The following is a 20,306-nucleotide window of genomic DNA, read 5'->3' on the forward strand; positions in this document are numbered from 1 at the left end:
ATACCACTAGTTTAACATTCTAAAGCCAGCATCATTATATACATATTCATACACAACTTACGTATTTCCAGTGTTTAACATTACGGCTTACCATACTATGGGTTGAGCTTATTACTTGCTTAACACTACACTTAAGACCACGTCTCGGAGAGAACTACTGTGGAACTTGGATATCTCGAATCATCTCGGGAGCAAAATTTTATTTCGAGTTACCGAAATTTTGAGATATAGAGAAAACCGTTTTTGAGCACGTATAGCACATAATTGAATGATATGTATTTACTGACTTATACTGAATACATTATGTTTAACAGGTTTTAAAAATATGCAAACAAACTCTGTTTTACGGCATCACTTTAATTTTAACCCTTATAATTAAACACTTTTTTAGAAGAGAGGATACAGTACATACAGCAGTGAAACAAGATACATACCTCCGTTAACTCTTATGGGAAAAAAATCCTTTTGTCTCTTCTGTTTGTTACTCTCTACCTTTTCTGCCTTCACGTTGAAACTTCTCGTCAATACCACGCTGCCGAGATTCGTAAATGGAGCTTGTCATCCACGACTGGTAATTAATTCACACTCCCAGAAACAGCGAGGCTTCACCTATTTTCCGATCACTAGAAGTTTTAGTCTTTCTGTTCCCTTCATATAATCTCCGAGTATCATTGTAACCCCACTTTTTTTTAACTTGTTAACAATTCCTCACATACCACAAAGGCCGTATTGCACAGTTAATGTTGCACAAAATTCGAGTTACAGAGTATTTTTTGCTTCAAGGGAGGGATCATTTGCTTCGAGAAATCAATAAATTCCTGTTACTGAATTTCGAGTAATACGAAATAAATACACGTGAAAAATAGGACAAACGGCCGGTAAATTGAAGCAAGACCAACTACAATTACATTAGACCGTAACCCAGAAGAAACATGGCGGACATCGGTGTGCGATATGAGATGCTGAGGGGAAAGTTATGCATGTTTATTTCGAGTCACCGAGCTCGATAGCTGCAGTCGCTTAAGTGCGGCCAGTATCCAGTATTCGGGAGATAGTAGGTTCGAACCCCACTGTCGGCAGCCCTGAAGATGGTTTTCCGTGGTTTCCCATTTTCACACCAGGCAAATGCTGGGGCTGTACCTTAATTAAGGCCACGGCCGCTTCCTTCCCACTCCTAGCCCTTCCTTGTCCCATCGTCGCCATAAGACCTAGCTGTGTCGGTGCGACGTAAAGCAACTAGCAAAAAAAAAAAAAAGTATTTCGAGTCACCTAAAGAAAATATCACGAGTCAAACGTCATGAAATGAAACTCACTAACTCAAAATATGAATAATTAAACATCAAAAGTAGCGTTATCGCGTATTGTAAGTCTAAATGTAATTTCAGGGGGCAAAATAATTGTATCAACGTCAGGTTGAAACAGACACAGAGTATAAAAATATTTCACATATGAATATCCGGTCAGAAAATAAGATATATAGATGTCAACAAAGAACATTATTAACCTTACATTAAATACTATGTAACACTACCATTAACCACAGCCCATTATGTAAAACACGCAAACAAATTTCTCCAATAAAATTTCAACCCCTTAGAATCCACCTGTATTGTTGAGCAGGTACAAGCGATATTTGTATGATACACATGACCATATAAAACACTCGTCAACTTAAAACTCACCAGAATTGATGGCATAATTGTATTTTATATAAAAAGCATAATCCTCACGTTCACTCAAGGGAAATGGGGTTAGGTTTAGTTTACGCATGTTCATTGTAAAAAGTTGAAAATTAATTACATCATTCTTGCACCACCGTTTAAGATTAATTTAGTCTCTAAATCATAAATGTTGGTCATGATTTTCCGGATATTTCTGGGACTGATTTAATTTTCTCTGTAGTAAGGTACGTTGGCTGATAGGGCAAATGCTAGGATAGGCATCATTAGTTTTAACTTCGGAAGTTTGCACGGCATTCGAATGAGATCACCGCCTTCTATGGGTAAATAACGTCTTCCCTGACAATACATTTGATTTCAAAAATGATTAATGTACACAACATTATTAGTCCTATGATTCGGATCGAAGTTTTCCTTACGAATGCTCTTAACCCAATTTTGCCGTAATACTAGGTCTTCTGGAAACGGGAACACTGACGTTCTTACTTACATTCAGGAACACAGCACATTAAACTATAAACATATTGCATACGAAACTAAAAATGAAGAAAATACTTTCAGAGAAGAACACGAGAATCAATATTAACCTAATCACCAGCGATATTGTTAGAATAAATCAGCTCTTTAAGAACATACAACTTATTAAGGTACTGAAAGAGGATCTATAACCTTCTTAAGACTAAAAATAAATATAATATACATTTAATAATATTCAAATTTCCGTAAATATTTGGTAACAACACGGCATACACAAATGAAAACAAACGCATGCTAGCACTCCAGCTGCCGCCATTATGAACATTTTCGATAGGTCGGTTAAGGTCTGAGATATTGTAGTTGGTCTTGATTGATGTTACATCGAGATACTGCAAATTCGAGTAATGGACTTAATATCGAGGTTCAACTGTATTGAAAATATTGAACTGAAAATATGTTGAGAAATTATTTGTCAATGTGGCATTCGAGCTTAAATTGAGACGGTGTCAGTTTCTTTGTAGCTCATTCTCGCCTAAACATTGATCGATTGAGCTGAAATTTGGTATGAATAAACCTCAGTTATTTGGATAAACTACAAGCTTATTCTGATTTTTCAGTAGTTAACTTCTTCAAAATTGTGGATATTAATAATTGGGTATTTAGTACATTTAGAAATGTTTTATCCAGTGTCCGACTCGTTGGCTGAATGGTCAGCGTCCTAGTCTTCGGTTCAGAGGGTTTCGGCTTCGATTCCCGGTCGGGTCGGGTATGTTAATCGCTTCTGATTAATTCTTCTGGCTTGGGGACTGGGTGTTCGTGTCCGTCCCAACACTCTCCTCTTCATATTTACACAACACACTACACTACCAACCACTACAGAAACACTCAATAGTGATTACATACCTCCGTATAGAGTTGGCGTCAGGAAGGGCATCCGGCAGTAAAACAGGTCCAAATCCACATGTGCGACGTAGTTAGTCGTATAACAAACTAAAGATTAATAAGTGTACTTAAAATCGGTTTCCTATAAAAGTCATAATATGCATGTTTCTTCTAACGCATGTGGTTTTCTAGGAAATGACACTTTTACGTGTTCCAGGTCCTTGAAAATTAATCAACAATACTATTACACTGAATTACTCATTAAATCCTCTGATGAGGTTGGTGTCAGTTCGTTATAACTCCCTACGAAGATTAATCTCAATTTATAGTCGTTCCCGTAGAGAAAGGGGGCAATGGTTGGACACACACACAATTGTTACATCAGGGGTGCTGTGTCCCTGCTGTAGTGTACAAAACTAATCCACCCGCCAACGACGGGTGCAGCAACTAGTATAACAAAATCATACCAACAGACATAATAATTCCTTTCAAGGCAAATTTCCAACATTCACGCAAAGCAATCTCTCTACAGACCATTAAGGCTTTTGGAAGGGTGAAATGTAAATGCTTCCACTATCCGTAATCTTGACACTTGGTGGGGGTAGAGTGGTTAGCTCTACGCCCGGCCGCCTTTACACCCAGACTCATTTTTGGTGTAGGAGTAAACCTCAGGGCCATGTGAACCTCAGGAAGTGGAAATCCCGTTTCCTTAATGTTTCGACTTCCTGAACGGGAAATCGAGCTCATGTTCTTCCGGGTGAACCAAGCACGCCTTTACCACTCGGCCAGGCAGCCTTTTAAACTTTATATAATTATCTAAACAATTATTTTTATCAGTGTTGCCCAATTATTCATTTAACGCTTTGTTTTAATCTCGAACGAGATACGTAATGAACAATTACTCCATCTCTGTCAGTCTTATCTTTATCAGTAAAGTTGTAGGGGGTCCACTGTCTGTAACTTCATTTGTTTTGCAAATGTTTCAGATATGTATCCGTTCTAGGTCAACTCAGGACTGTATCAGTGCCTTTCACTTCCGTGTTTGTTTGCTTGTTATTTGTTTGTCTGTTCCGCCATCACGATGAAACGGCTGGATGGGTCTTGACCAAACTTCATATTTAGAGTATGCTCATCCAGGGGAAGGTTTAGAGATATTCGTATGATTTAAAAATCACTGAACAGACTGGATGTTTATAGGAAAACCAGGACAGTTTTCTTCAATTTTTTGTTATACTATTGATTTTCTGTAAAACCTGTTTACTATACGTGAATTGTTCTTTTTTAGGAACAACTTTTGTTATGTACATAGCTTCACTTACTCTTAAAATAACGGAGAAAATTCCAATTTTATGAGGGTTTCATGCGCTGCACGGAACTATGGAGCGTGGGTTGGCGACCACGGGGCCCTCAGCCGAGTCGTGGCATTTCTTCCACTTACTTGTGCCAGGCTCCTCACTTTCATCTATCCTATCCGACCTCCCTTGGTCAACTCTTGTTCTTTTCCGACCCCGACGCTATTAGGTTTGCGAGGGCTAGGGAGTCTTTCATTTTCACGCCCTTCGTTGCCCTTGTCTTCCTTTGGCCGATACCTTCATTTTTCGAAGTGTCGGACCCCTTCCATATTTTCTCTCTGATTAGTGTTATATAGAGAATGGTTGCCTAGTTGTACTTCCTCTTAAAACAATAATCACCACCACCACTGAGTGACCGACAGACCGACAATGAACCTGCCGATTACCATGGCAACGCCTCTGTTTGCCAGCTGGGAAGTAACGTAATGCCATTTTCGTCATCATTCCTGTAAACTCGTGGTTGTTCCTTGGATAGAAGGCGAGAGTGACACCAATCTGCCATTCTTCGGGATATTTGCGGAATACGGTTGGAGGGGCTGTTAATATATGATCAGTACCCGCGGAGTGTAGCGAATTATTTCACACATTAAGGTGTTTTATGACATTTGGTAAAACTTTTACTGTATTTCTCTTCTACTTCAGTTTCCAACTTTAATTCTTGCTTCTGCCTTGCCTCTTTAGGATTAAGTAATAACGCCATAAATCAACTTCTTATTTGTTTACCTAATAATCTCTGCGCCGAAATTTCTCCTCTGTTACCGCTCTCTTAAATCCATAAACTAATATTAATACAATTTAGTGAGAGACATTTTATTTTCCAATACATCCACTTGGTATTTACATATTTGTCCTATCCGGCTGTCCTCAGTTTTTATTCCATTTTCTATTAATGTCGACATTCTTAACTTTATTGTTTTCTTCATTAATTTCTCCGTATGCTATTGTTATATGTTTGAGTCATCAGTGCATAGACTGGTTTGATGCAGCTCTCCATGCCACGCTACCCTGTGCTAACCTTTTCAATTCTACATAATTACTACATCCTATACTTTTTTTAATCTGCTTGTCATATTCGTACCTTGGTCTACCCCTACCGTTCTCAACCATCTACACTTCCCTCAAAAATCAACTGTACAAATCCTGGGTGTATTAAGATGTGCCCTATCATTTTACGTCTTCTTCTGGTCAAAGTTAGCCAAATCGGTCTCTTCTCAGCAATTCGATTCAGTATCTCTTCATTCGTGATTCTATCTATCCATCTCACCTTTAGACTTCTTCTGTAACACCGCATTTCAAATGCTTCTATACTCTTTCTTTTTGAGCTAGTAAACTTCTATACAATGTCATGCTCCAGCCGTAAGTCTTCAAGAATATATTTCTAATTTTTATATCAATGTTCCTGGTGAACAAATTTATTTCTTTGCGTATGCTAGTCTGCATTTTATGTCCTCCTTACTTCTGCCAGCATTAGTTATTTTACTACCCAAGTAACAATAGTCATCTACTTTCTTTAACACTTTATTTCATAAGCTAATATTTCCTGCATCACCTGATTTTGTTCGACCGCACTCCATTACTTTTGTTTTCGACTTACTTATTTTCATCTAGTATTCCTTACCCAAGACTCTGTCCATACCATTCAGCAATTTCTCCAGATCTTTTGCAGAGTGAGATAAAATAACAATATCATCGGCAAATCTCATGGTTTTTTTATATTTTCTCTCCTTGAACTTTGATACCCTTTCCAAATTCCCCTTTGATTTCATTTATTGCCTGTTCTACGTAAACATTGAAAAGGAGAGCGGACAAACTGCAGCCTTGCCTCACTCCTTTCTGGATTGCTGCTTTTTTTTTTTTTTTTCAAAGCACTCGATTCTTATCTCTGCAGATTGAATTTTGTATAGATTGTAGATAATTCTCATTTATCGGTATCTGAACCCGATCACATTCACAATCTCAAACAGCTTCGTCCAATCAACATTGTCGAATGCCTCTTTTAGATGTACGAACGTCATGTACGGTATCTTGCCTTTCTTAATTCGGCCCTCTAAGATCAGAAGTAAAGTCAGGATTACTTCACGTGTCCCCACATTTCTTCTGAAGCCCAACTGATCTTCTCCCAACTCAGTTTCAACTTGTCTTTCCATTCTTCTGTAAATAATACGTGTTAAAATTTTGCCGGCGTGAGATACTAACTAAACTGATGGTGGGGTAGATTTCATACTTGTCAGCACCGTCCTTCTTGGGAATAGGTATAGGAACATTTTTCCGAAAATCAGATGGCGTCTCTCCTGTATCATACATCTTACACACTAAACGGAATTACCTCTCCATGCTGGGTTCTCCTAAGGCAGTCAGTAATTCTGATGGTATGCCATCAATTTCCGGTGCCTTGTTCCTACTCAGGTCTCTCAAAGCTCTGTCGAATTCTGACCTCAAAATTTCGTCTCCCATGTCATCAGCATGAACAGCCTCTTCTTTATCCAGAACACTACCTTCTACTTCTTTTCCTTGATTCAACTTTTTGGATATGTTCCTGACATTTTTCTGACTTCTTTCCATAGAAGTGGTTTTTCATCTGAGCTTTTAATATTCATACACCTACTTTTCCTTTCTGGAAATGTTTCCTTCATTTTCCTGCATGCAGCATCTGCCTTTCCTAGGGCCATACAACCTTCAACATCCTTGCACTTCTCTTTCAGCCATTCTTCCTTACCTGTCCTATACTTTCTATCTACTTCATTCTTTATTCGCCTGTATTCTTTTCTGATTTTTTTTTGCATTCTTATACTTTCATCGTTCGTCAATCAGGTCTAGTATCTCTTGAGTCATCCATTGTTCCTTAGGTGATTTTTCCTTTCTTCCCAAATTTTCTTCAGTAGCCTTAATGATCTCATTCTTCATGACTGCCCATTCTTCCTCTACTGCATTTCCTTCAGCCTTTTCATTTAGTCCCTGAGTTAAATGTTACACTAATTTATTTCAACTTGTCTAGATCCCATCTCCTTACATTCTTTCGTTTCTTTAATTTCTTCAACTTCAGATGGGAATCCACGACCAACAGGTTGTGGTCGGAGTCCACGTCTGCTCCTGTGAAAGTCTTGTAATCCAACACCTGGTTTCTAAATCTCTGCCTAGTCATAATGAAGTCTATTTGATACTTTCTCGTATCTCCATGTCTCGTCCATGCATAGAGCAGACATTTGTAGTGTTTGAACCAAGTGTTAGCCAGGTCTAAATTTTGATCGGGACAGAATTCAACCAGCCGCCTTCCTCTTTCATTCCTTTGTCCCAATCCGAATTCTCCTACTGTATTACCTTCTCTTCCTTGGCCTACCACTGCATTCCTGGCTCCCATTACAGTTAGATTCTCATCACATTTTACATACTGTATTACATCTCTATCTCTTCATATATTCTTTCGATTTCGTCATCATCCACTGAACTAGTAGGCATATAGACCTGCACTATTGTGGTGGGCATTTTCTTGGGGTCTACTTTGAACCCAATAATCATTTCACTATGCTGGTCATAGTAGCTTATCCGATGCCCTACTTTCTTATTCAATATTAAACCTACTTCTGCATTTCCCCCGTTTGATTTTGTGTTGATAATCTTCTGTAGTCGCCCGACTAGAAATCGTGCTCTTCCTGCCAGCGTACTTCACTTATACCAACTACATCTAACTTTAGTCTATTAGTCTATCCATCTCCCATTTCAGATTCTCCGCATGAATGCGAGTACTAATTTCGAAACGTGGACTTTTTTCCTTTGAGGAAAATTTCCAAGCTGTTCAACTGTGTAACATTTTGGCCCCGAAATATATCAAAATATGGAAGTAATTTTAATAATGATGCATACCTTCGTTTCGGGGTATTTGGTGGTTAAACGGTAAGTCATATGACAAAAACAGATAGTACAATCACCGTTCAGTCTGGATAGGTTTACAACTTTGGTCGTATGACATTTTGTCGTATCTCGATCACTTATACGTTAATTAGAGCTGCATTTATCGATTTTGATCAAATCTCTCCAACTCGATTGTGACTGGCATTAGGAAATGGACCTGTCTTCGTAAAGAAAACTCCCCATCTCTATTGTAAATGGCAGTGGACAAGTTTTAGTAGAAACAATCGAACTCGATTGTGAATGGCAGGAGGAATTGTGGCCTAGCACTATCATCAAAACTCCCCAACGCGCACCCTACATCGGTGTCCTCCCCGTTTTTATTCCCGGAAAGCGCTAAGAAACATGCAATTTGATATAATCTTATTAACTCCGTGTACAGTAATATACGTAGAAATCCGTGTACAATTTAGGATACCGTAGCGAAGCACGGATACATTTACTTGTATATAAATAAAAGTATAAAAATAAAAATAACGTGAATTGATGAGGCACATCTAGGCATCTTAGAAACTTAAAAGTAGGTATCAGAGAAGCTTATGACCTCAAGATGCCTACAAAAATCGAAAATTCTCAAAATACCCTGACATGGCCATGCTGGGGGACAGGCTTCAATTTTGGGGCTCATCAGAAAATCGCAGTCGGACATATTTATCCAAAACGATATCCTGTAGAATTCATGGGCTTAAACGTTTTCTGAAAGTCCTAATTTTACCCCCTCCCCCGAATCAAGTTAGTGGCACAATCTCCCAGACGAGCTAGAAAATTGAAATTTGGCAAAATTATAGGTTTTAGCCTGTAACCGACGGAAAAATTCTAAGATTTTTAAATGTTTCACTTTTTACTCCCGAAAAGTATCGAGATATGGAGGCAATTTTAATGACGGCGCTGACCTTCATTTCGAGGTATTTGTTGGTTAAACGGTAAGTCTTATCACAAAACAGATGGCACAATCCAACTTACCATGACGAGATCTACAACATTGGTCCTATGACATTTTGTCGTATAACAATCCGTTAAAAGTTAGATAGAGGTGCATTTCTCGATTTTAGGTAAATTTGGTCATTTTTGCACCTTTATTTAATATTTTGACACACTTATAGGAAAGATGTAGTCATCAAATTCGGCACACACGTTGGTACGACTGGTGGACATCAAATTTTATGATTCCAACTGCTACATAAGTATTGCACCCAGTGAATTACTGAAGGGTGCGGTATGCAAGAAATAAATATGCCAAAATTGTACACAAATTTCACCGTGTTCGAAGTTTCTAACGTCCGTGTTGTTACAAATGATTAAGTACCTCATTATACACGTTTAAAATTAACGAACTACGGAACTGTGTGACGTTTTGCAAACATGTAATATGTTTCTCGTTGACAGGTGAGTGAATGGCTTATCTCAGTTTCTCCGTTTCCGTAATTTGCGTAGTTTATCAGGAAGGAAGGACACAAGTGGGGCACTTAGGCACTATAAAGAGTCCCCGATACAAGTGAGCAGCAGCAGTGTTCAGCTTTGCTTCCTTACAGCGTACTTCGGATTGCGGTTGAGTTTCATCAGCGAAGTAACGGGTCAAGAGGTAAATATTAAATGAATATACAATCTCTATATTTCTTTATTATTTCTAAAGTTATGACGGCTGACTGAAAGGTGTGTTTGATTGGACTATAATTATGTGATTTCGATTCCCCGTTAGGAATTCGAGAAATCTGAACCAAGACTAATAATTCGTGGGACTAATTTAGTCCAGATTATAAATGGGTACTATTTTTCTAACAATTTGTTTTACGTCGCACCAACACAGATCCGTCTTATGGTGACGATGGAATAGAAAGGCCTAGGAGTGGGAAGGAAGCGGCAGTGGCCTTAATTAAGGTTCAGCCCCGGCATTTGCCTGGTATGAAAATGGGAAACCATGGAAAACCATCTTCAGGGCTGACGACAATGGGGCTCGAACCCACTATCTCCCGGATGCAAACTTACAGCTGCGCGCCCCAAACCGCACGGCCAACTCACCCGGTAAAAATTCGATCTTACTGAAATTGGTAGTTCATTAGGAATAAGTATATCAAGGATGCATCTTTCCCCTGTCTTAGGTACCACCAACGTTGCCAACCTTCGAAAATCGAAAACCCGTACTGAAATTCATAATTAACCGTATTATATATCGTAAAACCGTGCAGTACCAATATTCACCCCAAGTACACTAAAATGCAATAGAATGCGTGCAATAATATCAAATAGGAATGCTTAACTGAAACGTATTACTGGAAATAAGAAAATGCAACATGCACGCTTTGCCCTTTCTTCATATGTTGGATGTCCGAGTCGTTGGCTGAACGGTCAGCGTACTGACCTTCGGTTCAGAGGGCCCGGGTTCGATTCCCGGCCGGGTCGGAGATTTTAACCTTAATTGGTTAATTCCTACGGCCCGGGGGCTGGGTGTATGCGTTGTCTTCATCATCATTTCATCCTCATCACGACGCCCAGGCCGCCTACGGGTGTCAAATAGAAAGATCTGCATCTGGCGAGCCGAACCCGTCCTGGGATATCCCGGCACTAAAAGCCATACGACATTTTTTCACATGTTGGATCAGGACGCAGCCATTTCCTACACTCCTCATACTCTCCCACGACTGTCTGTACTTTTGTTTCCTTTCCGAGTGTTTTAAGAAAAAAATTATTTTTTTGTGGGAGGGGAGGAGTTCGAAGGACTTGCTTCATTTTTGTAATCAGATGTTACCCGCATCTGTACTTATTTAACATTCAAAATAAACGCCAAAGGAAAGAATATTTACTTAATTAATACATAGTAAGCTAAGCAACAATAAATGTCACGCAAAAAAATGTGTAAGTACATCACAATATTTTTCATAAGTTTGACGAAATCACGTTATCCATAGGAACTACAACTAGACGTTACACTGTTACATGTTTGATGTTACGCCACACTTTACACTGGTTAAGAAACTCTTGACAGAGTTTGATGTTTTCAAGAGTGTGACTGGGAACAAATATACGAGTACTACATCCACGGCTGATACATTTTGAAGTAGGGTAACGCCGGCCACAGAGTGAGAGAGAAAAATCCCACGTGACAGATTATTCAGGCGCTTCATTGGTTGATCTGAAACCAGCTCAAAGGTGAATCACAACATTCAAAACTTGGGAGTCCAATGGAGAATAGAAGGCCACATCATACATGTCCAGGAAATGAGGTATGTCCAAACAGGAGAAAAAATAATTTTGTTCACAAAATCGGAACATTTCCAATAATCAAAAATGTTCATGTCCGCCTCTGTGGTGTGGTGGTTAGCGTGACTAGCTGCCACCCCCGGAGGTCCGGGTTCGATTCCCGGCTCTGCCACGAAATTTGAAAAGTGGTACGAGGGCTGGAACGGGGTCCACTCAGCCTCGGGAGGTCAACTGAGTAGAGGTGGGTTCGATTCCCATCTCAGCCATCCTGGAAGTGGTTTTCCGTGGTTTCCCACTTCTCCTCCGGGCAAATGCCGGGATGGTACTTAACTTAAGGCCACGGCCGCTTCCTTCCCTCTTCCTTGTCTATCCCTTCCAATCTTCCCCATCCCCCGCAAGGCCCCTGTTCAGCATAGCAGGTGAGGCCGCCTGGGCGAGGTACTGGTCATTCTCCCCAGTTGTATCCCCCGACCAAGAGTCTGAAGCTCCAGGACACTGCCCTTGAGGCGGTAGAGGTGGGATCCCTCACTGAGTCCGAGGGAAAAACCGAACCTGGAGGGTAAACAGATGATGATGATGATGATGAAAAATGTTCATTTGAAAATTTCGCACAATCGTATATAACACGTATGGTTTGACATTCGAACCGTACTCCGTACACAGAGGGTTGAAAACCGTAAATATACGGTTTAAACCATACAGTTGGCAACGCTGAGTACCATGCCGGCATTCGTCCGGTGTTTGAATGGCGTGATCAAGGAGTACTATTTTCAGCGAGGCTTATAGTAGGTTTCCAAATCTTTCCACTTTTCTATTGTGCTAACTCTGGCTTCATGTACCGGTTTCAGTCACTTAAGCAAGTCTTAGTGTAACTCTGTTGCTGTATAGAAATGGAACGCAGCCTAACCAGCAACCGTGAATGCAAATCTTCATGTCAAAGTTCATACGTACACAACGATAACTTCCTCTGCAGAAAGGAACGTTTCGATCAGTGGAGAGAAACATTTATTTTCATTGTCAGGAGTATTTTAAAGTGTAGTTTTGTCATTTGTTGGAGAAGTTGCTATAAAGTGGTTAGTGTTGATTACTCTCTTTCGACAGGTTTGGAAAATAATTTTGATATTAGGACATGAAATTAAATTCCAAATATAATGGTACTACCGGCAGAGCTGGAAAAGTAATAGATATTTTAAATGGAAACTGGTTAAGTTTGAGAATCATTTCAAGATATCTACAGTATAAATAGCAAAGCAAAGTCTTCTCCGTACAGGCCATGAAGGCCCTGGGAGGGGTGGAAGGTAAAGGCTTCCACTATCCGTAACCTCGGCACTTGATGGGGTAGAGTGGTTAGCTCTATGCCCGGCGGCCTTTGCCCTCAGGAATTAACCTGGTACTCATTTTTGGTGTAGGCTGAGTGAACCTCAGGGCCATATACACCTCCGGGAGTGGAAATCTCATTTCTTAAATTTTACGACTTCCTGACGGGGATTCGAACCCACGTCCTTCCGGGCGAACCAAGTACGCCTTTACCGCCTCGGCCAGGTAGCCCCTACAGTATAAGTAAAGAACTAAATAACGAATAACAAAAGTTTCTAGGTATTCTAAAGGGCCTGTAGTTAAGTTTGAGAGTCACTTAACTAAAACTATCTGGCATTAGATAAATAACAAAATACTGGGTATTCTGAAGGGCCTGTGGTTAAATTTGAGGGTCACGAATAGAAATCTCCAGTATATAAAAAACTGAATAATGAATAACATAGATATTCGGTAGCCTATCCTAATGGGCATGTGACTAAAACTGAGAAACACATAAAGAAATCTCAAGCACCGGAAAACCGCTAAATATTGAATAATGATAGCAATGTATTTTTATTTTATTAGAATTTTGAAAAACAGAGATTTAAGAGCTACTGTATTTAGTGGCATGCCGCATAAGTAAGGATGATAAGATCACTTTATACTGTATCGGGCACTACATAACGAGAAGGTGATGGTAACAGTGTGGAAGCTGAGTAATGGACTCAATAAATATGTGCTCAACTAACCTGGAAGGTTACGAATTCGATTCCAGTCTGGAAGTTGGAACGTTTAGAAACGAGGCTTCCACTTTTGGAAAGGCACACAGCACACAGGGCTTGGGTTAACTCAGAACTACACCAACATAAGTACCAAGGTAATTCCTTGATAGCAAAGGCAGCCAGACATATAGCTAACAGCTCTACCCCAACAAATGCCGAAGTTACGAATAGTGGAAACCTTTATTCAAGAACCTCCGTTACCTGTACGGAGATGACTTTGATAATAATTATTATTATTCATAATAATAAAGCACTATTACCTCGGAGAATTCATCGAAACGACAGGTCTTGAAATGATCTCACAAAAAACTCGTCCCCAAAAAATTAAAAAAACGTCTACAACAAAATATCCATGTCAAAACATACAAAAATTCGGCATTATAACACAGTCATAAAACCAACAGTCCTTTACGCAAGTGAAACATTGGCACTCAACAGAAAACAAGAAGGATAATAAATAAAAAGAAGACAGAAGAGAGGAAGATCATTAGGAAAATCTTAGGATCAAGATACACCCAAGAAGGTTACAGGTTACAATCAATCAAAACAACAGAAAAGTTCTCAAACATCGAAACTAACATTAGGAAAGGACGAATGAATTTCTTCGGTCATATCACTAAATTACCAGAAAATCGATTGTAACCTCACTTAACAAATCAACACCCTTGCTTAATAAACTTAGATAGAAGCTCAAAAACGCAAACATAAGTTCAACAGACATTCTAGAAAGGGAAATTTTTAGACACAAAATAAACAACTCGAAAGCTACATCAGAGCAACCACAACAAAAACAGTACAGACCAAAGTGGTAGGCAGAACGTAAACAAGCCTTCTCGGAAAGAATGAAAGTCTATTGAAACAACAAGAAGAACCCACAGAAGCATTGGTTGAGTTGTTTGCTTAACGTCTTCCAATATTGGGACAATTCGCTGCTACTACTACTACTACTACTAATAATAATAATAATAATAATAATAATAATAACAATAATAGTAATAATAACAGTGATATGAATAATAATCCTACCATAAGAGAATATTATGAGATATACAAAGTCTTACATAATATTCTGAAATATATATTTTTTATTTTCAGTCTTCTGCAACAATGAGTAGACTGTACAGCGAGATGTTGATCGTTCTGGTTGTCTGTTCTTTCGTAACAGCTCGGAGTATACTGGTGAGTAAAACCTTATGACAGGAAATTCTATTAATATTTTAATTAAAACATCTTCTACTATACATATAAGTTCTTGAATCCATATTAGTAGACTTTCGTTAGAACTTCGGCGACCGTCTATTTCACTACCCACAACTACATCTTGATATTTCTTAAACGATATCTAACGTCGTACTGAAATGAGAACAAGCATATTATTATTCTTTTGAAAGAACAAATTTAATTTTGCGTTGATATCAAATATAAACTTACTTTCTTACTTCTAAAATGCAATTATTAGACAAAAGTAATTACTGATGGCACGTTTGACTATAAAAACCACTCTCGACCCCTTTTTACAACCATATTCCATACTTGCAGTAGATTAATATTAATAATTTATATTCACAGAATTGATCGTCGTGATTCTAGCTCAATTTTTATAAAAATACACGAGACAAAATAACTCACCTTGATCTTCAGATAATCATTCATTCAATAGTATGTACTTCAATTCACAAGGTTCATAGCTGTGGAATCGAAGCCACTCAGTTGTATTATAAAAGATTTCACTTGCTGACACCAGAATGTAAATTTTATTTAGAGTAATAGAAAATACAGCGAGTATTTCGTGTTTTATGGTATATACAATCAAAATTATTTCAACTTTGAGATTCTGAAATGTTAAGAGTTTCGGTTTTTGTATTTGCTGGATGTACGAGTAACTTGGTAATCACAACATGCCATATCATCAAACTATTGAAAATGTACCCAGGGATTTTCAAGAAACTGGAATAGTAACAGCCCCTTAAGGATTTGCGTATTTTGTTGGTTGTATGAGAATAAATGGTGATGTTTTATTTAATGAGATTTTTAAATATAATATTGTGTAAGCAATTGCAATGATTTTCGCTTGTACAGTAGATAGTCGTGGATAACATTTTGTCATGACCCTTACTTATCAAATGAAGATGTAATGACTCACTCGGTTATTTGAGGGTGTTTACTTTATTAACAAACGATTGGGACAAAATATGAAATACTCTGTAAAACACTGTATAGTAATTCTCTGCAAGATTACTAAAGACACACTTGAAACTACATCAGTACCACATACACTTCCCTGTTGTCGACTTTTACTTTATCACCTAACCTTCATACTCAATGACCTTCCATTTGCATTCAAAATGAATATATTGTATTTATATATCCCTTCTTACAGGGAAATGAAAATACTGCCACAGAGAATAGAAACAAGAGAGAAAACTTGCTGGCGAACTCTTTAATCAGATCAAGGATGAGAAGGCAAGTGGACTTCGTGTCAGCAATCCAGAGACCAGCATCTCAGTTTATGAATATGACAGGTGGTGGAAATATGATTCCATCCCAAGCTGGGTCATGTTTCAACGCTTCTGGTCTTCCGATCAACCAGATCCCAGGAATGCAAGGTATTGGAGGTACTGGAGGCAGCAACAATGGCGGGAATGCTGCTAGCAGTACTGAAGCCCCAGCAGCAGGATCTAGGAGGAGGAGAGCGGCACTTCCATCAGCTATTGACACGGATGGTGGTGAGAGACGAAGAAGAGACTTAATTGACGAGCTTCCAGTGGGTGCTAACCCTGCCGGTATTGCCTCATCAATGCAGAGCATTGAACATCCCCCTGACTCGGAAGATTCAGTGGTGATGGGCGCTAACCCCATATCTGGGTTTGCAGAGGGTATTCCAAGTGGATCTCAGCCTGGTGGTATTGCATCTGCCATGCAGCCACCCCCAAATAACTACTTAGGTGATTTTTAAGTGTTCAAAGAATAAATATGAATTATGTGGGTATCCTAGTCATCTAAAGACAACACGTTTAATTCTTTTTGCTTACTTCAATAATGAAAGTATTCATACATTTATATTGCGCTACAACTTCATCAGATTTAATATCTTCAAACTATATTTATTTATTTATTTTGACACCAATACGTGTTTGCCAAAGGACACAGAATAGATCACAAGTTATTTGAAAAATGTGATTGAATTTTTGGTTTCGAAAAGGACTATAAATGTACTGATGATGATGTACAACTTGTTACGCATTATTGCCACTGAGAATGTTATAATCGTCGTAACAATTTTATCTTTAATATTTCTGCCCAGTTTGTACGATTGCCGCCATTCGACAACATTTCTGGGGATGGTCCCTCTAGCACCCAGAAGCAGTCCTCTTACCCGTATGTTCCTGACGCTGTAGGCTCTCTGGAAGTAGGGTATTGTTGGCGCATATAAATCCTGTTTTCATTTATTTACGTCGTCTGGCTGGGAAACAGTCTTCAAACATTATCCTAGGGACAATGATCTCAGCTTTGTTTTGTCTCAGATTGATGGCAATTACATCAATACGGCAGTTACTTCAACCTTCTGCTACCCAGTGGACTTCTTCATGAACCTCAAGGCATTTTTATTTCTTTGAGACTGCTCGCTAATAAAGATCTCACGGTGTTATGACGTTTAATGCCAAGTAATTCTCCCTGAGGGCAGCTCCCGAGCACATGGGGTAGAGTTTCATACTCACTGCAGTCCCTGCGGTGGCCTGTGCTCGTATAACGTCGCACTGAGGTGACCATTTTCGGCTCGTCTCTCCATTCCGAGGGTGATAGCCCATTGTATTTCATCACCCATGAGTTGGCAGATACTTAATAGAGATAGAAAGACATGTCCGGTTATCATTTTTAAACTTCAATGATGGGCACTATTCTGATGTTTCAGAAATTGTCCATTTTCTACCAAAAGATATTTTTGTTCCATTCTTCTGGAAGCAGCAAGGCCTGTTATATATACCCGTAAGTCTATATTCATATATATTAGAAAGGTATCCACATAATTCGATAGCTACATAGTACGCCTTAACACTGGAAATGTATCTAACTAATTATTTTAAATCGATATTCCTCAAAATATTCCGTGATAATAAGGATCATACTGGAAACGAAGAAGACTTTCACCAAGTATTTGGTTTTTTAAAGATTTATAATTTATTTTTAATGATTGTGTTAATCCATTATTCAGTTAGGATTTTTCCTTACTTCCCAAATTAAGAAAGTCTTGCCTTAATAACATAATAATTGATATCAAGGTATGAATTTCACGTAGATACATCTATTTAAAATAATTTATTATGGAACTTATTTATGTATTTAATTATTTATTTATTCACTGGAATGAAACACATTATTTATTATATTCTTTTCACATATTATTTATGAATGACGTACGCCATTTATTTGCTATTCCTCTGTAAATACTGTGATCTTTGAACTTAAATAAAGATATATCGAACATAAGTAAATTACGTTCTTCTTACCTCTTTTAATTCCTGCTAAGTAATCTTAATGAGGAAAGCATTGGCCATTTATGCATTAGTATTGTATTACATGTCATGACAAGAAACCACGATGGATTAGACATATGATGTCCGATTCATGATAGCAAGTTCTAGGGTTTAATTTCTGTTGAGGTAAGTTAATCATTTTTCAACAATAGGCAGAAGTCTTGAACACTCCTTATCAAACACCAACCATCGTCTGAAAGGTATAAAATGGCAGAAAGGAATTCAGTTGAGTTGAAATATAGTTAGCACTTAGGCCTATGCTGAAGACTTGGTCTTAAAGGCAGATAGTTCTGAAAGGAAGTTATATAACAGAGGTTCTCAAACTATTGTGTGGTTGCACCCCTCACTCATGGCTAAAGTTCAATATACCCCCACAAAGAATCGCCAAATGATAGATTTAAAAATATGATTACCTAGCTAATTATTAAGGCATTTAATTGATTATAAACCATTTTAAATACACATCATAAATAAAATAAGATAGTGAAACAAAATGCATTTTTATACCAAATTTTAGAGATTGTGCCTGTATCAAGTAACACAATAAAGTAACACAATATACCTTTTTTGTATGAAGGTTTCACAAAACGCTAGATTTTAGCCTCAATATCAAATTAATAAATAAGGATGAAAAATTTTCGATCTTAATTCACGAATTCAGATATTGCGAAGTATCAAAATTTCAATGGGAAATGTGTGTGAGCATTGCGTGACAGAGTCTTCTGATGTGTCGTAGTCCAGTTGAAACTTTCAAACGAAGTGTGGCTCCATATATACTGCACCCGCCCCCTCCCTAAATGGCACCGGCATGGAATCTACAGGGTCGCACATGGGTCAAGAAGTATGAAATAAATAGGCGCTGAACTAAAGTAAACTTAAAGGCGTACAGGGGAGGAGAATCGGGGCATACATAACTAAAATGAGAACACATTCGAATTAAAATATTTAACTCACATACCGGTTTATTCAACCTTAATGATGATGGGTAATGGCGCACTAAATAACACTAATGAATTACATTAAAGTTTATAAATGTTTGTTGTGGTTTTGTTAGGTGGGCATCTGCCCGTTATACTTGATAGAAACGAGTACGTTTATCGCGAAGCGATGTATCGTGACATATAGCGAATGGTAATTTTATCATAACACTGAGGCTATATTATCGCTAACACATAAAACTAACATGCATCCGACAACACGTCTGAGCAATCCCTATTCTAATGAAGACCTAGATTTCCCAATGAAATGACGTAAAAAAAATACACACATATGATACAACACCTGGGTTCGAACCGACCCTCGCTATTATAGACATCGCCAAGCTGATGGACAGAACCACCACTGACCTTATGTACAACCACACATGACATAAAGAACACATAAATGATACATGATATGCAACAAAATACGTAAAAGGCACTTTGATCTTTCTTCTGACGCTGTAGGCCTCCAATGCCTACGTTGAGCATCGAACTGACAACCTCTTGCGATGAAGACAGGGTCCTGTAATCCCTATCTATATTATACTCGAGCACTTAACAACGATTCATTGGCAAACATTATCATTATCGGCCGGGTCGCTTGTTAATTATTACACTGCTCTGCCGTGTTAGGTAAATCACATTATTTTGCCGTTCAAACAGGCCTCTTTCTCTTACTTCAAAAAGCCCCTGCTTCCCCCACAGCTGAGCAAAAAAAAAAAAAAAAAACACGACTGGTGGCAAGCCAGACGAAATGCTCCCCATTCCACACGCGGTCGACAACCCACCATTAACAGGCGTAACACTCCCTTTCATGAGGACGCAAGACCACTCCAACTAAGAAGCAAGTCTACAATAAACCGCGGTCAAAAAACACTCGCGCAAATCACCTCGAATTCAACACATATTTACCCAACAGTATCACGTCATTTTTACAACGCGACCCCGGTATTACAATGGTAATCTTTGCCCGATTGTTATTATTATTATTATTATTATTATTATTATTATTATTATTATTATTATTATTATTATTATTCCTGTCGTCCTACATGGCTTACCCGCTACATTACTTATACATGGTCATCGTGCGGAATCTATTCAGCAATTACAACACAATTAAGTGCTCGCTCGGCAATTAACATCAGATTACTGACTGCTAATTAATCGATGGTCAGTACGTGGCTACTTTTTCGTCACACGGCAATACATTCATTAA

The 20,306-nt window shown here is 38.4% G+C and overlaps 1 protein-coding gene across 1 annotated transcript; it reads left to right on the forward strand.

The window, feature by feature from the left end:
• Window positions 1-9,816: 9,816 nt before the first annotated feature.
• Window positions 9,817-16,528, forward strand: LOC137501916 (uncharacterized). The gene is made up of 3 exons (XM_068229085.1): window positions 9,817-9,878; window positions 14,668-14,751; window positions 15,953-16,528. The coding sequence occupies exons 2-3, from the start codon at window positions 14,680-14,682 to the stop codon at window positions 16,526-16,528; spliced, it is 648 nt and encodes a 215-aa protein (XP_068085186.1). The 5' UTR covers window positions 9,817-9,878; window positions 14,668-14,679.
• Window positions 16,529-20,306: the final 3,778 nt, after the last annotated feature.

The sequence above is a fragment of the Anabrus simplex genome, chromosome 8 (assembly GCF_040414725.1).
Source record: "Anabrus simplex isolate iqAnaSimp1 chromosome 8, ASM4041472v1, whole genome shotgun sequence".
Lineage (NCBI taxonomy): Eukaryota > Metazoa > Arthropoda > Insecta > Orthoptera > Tettigoniidae > Anabrus > Anabrus simplex.

Coding starts and splice junctions, on each gene's coding strand:
- LOC137501916 (XM_068229085.1), top strand. CDS start 14,680: ATGAGTAGACTGTACAGCGAGATGTTGATCGTTCTGGTTGTCTGTTCT. Junction 14,752..15,952: donor TAACAGCTCGGAGTATACTG/GTGAGTAAAACC, acceptor CCCTTCTTACAG/GGAAATGAAAATACTGCCAC.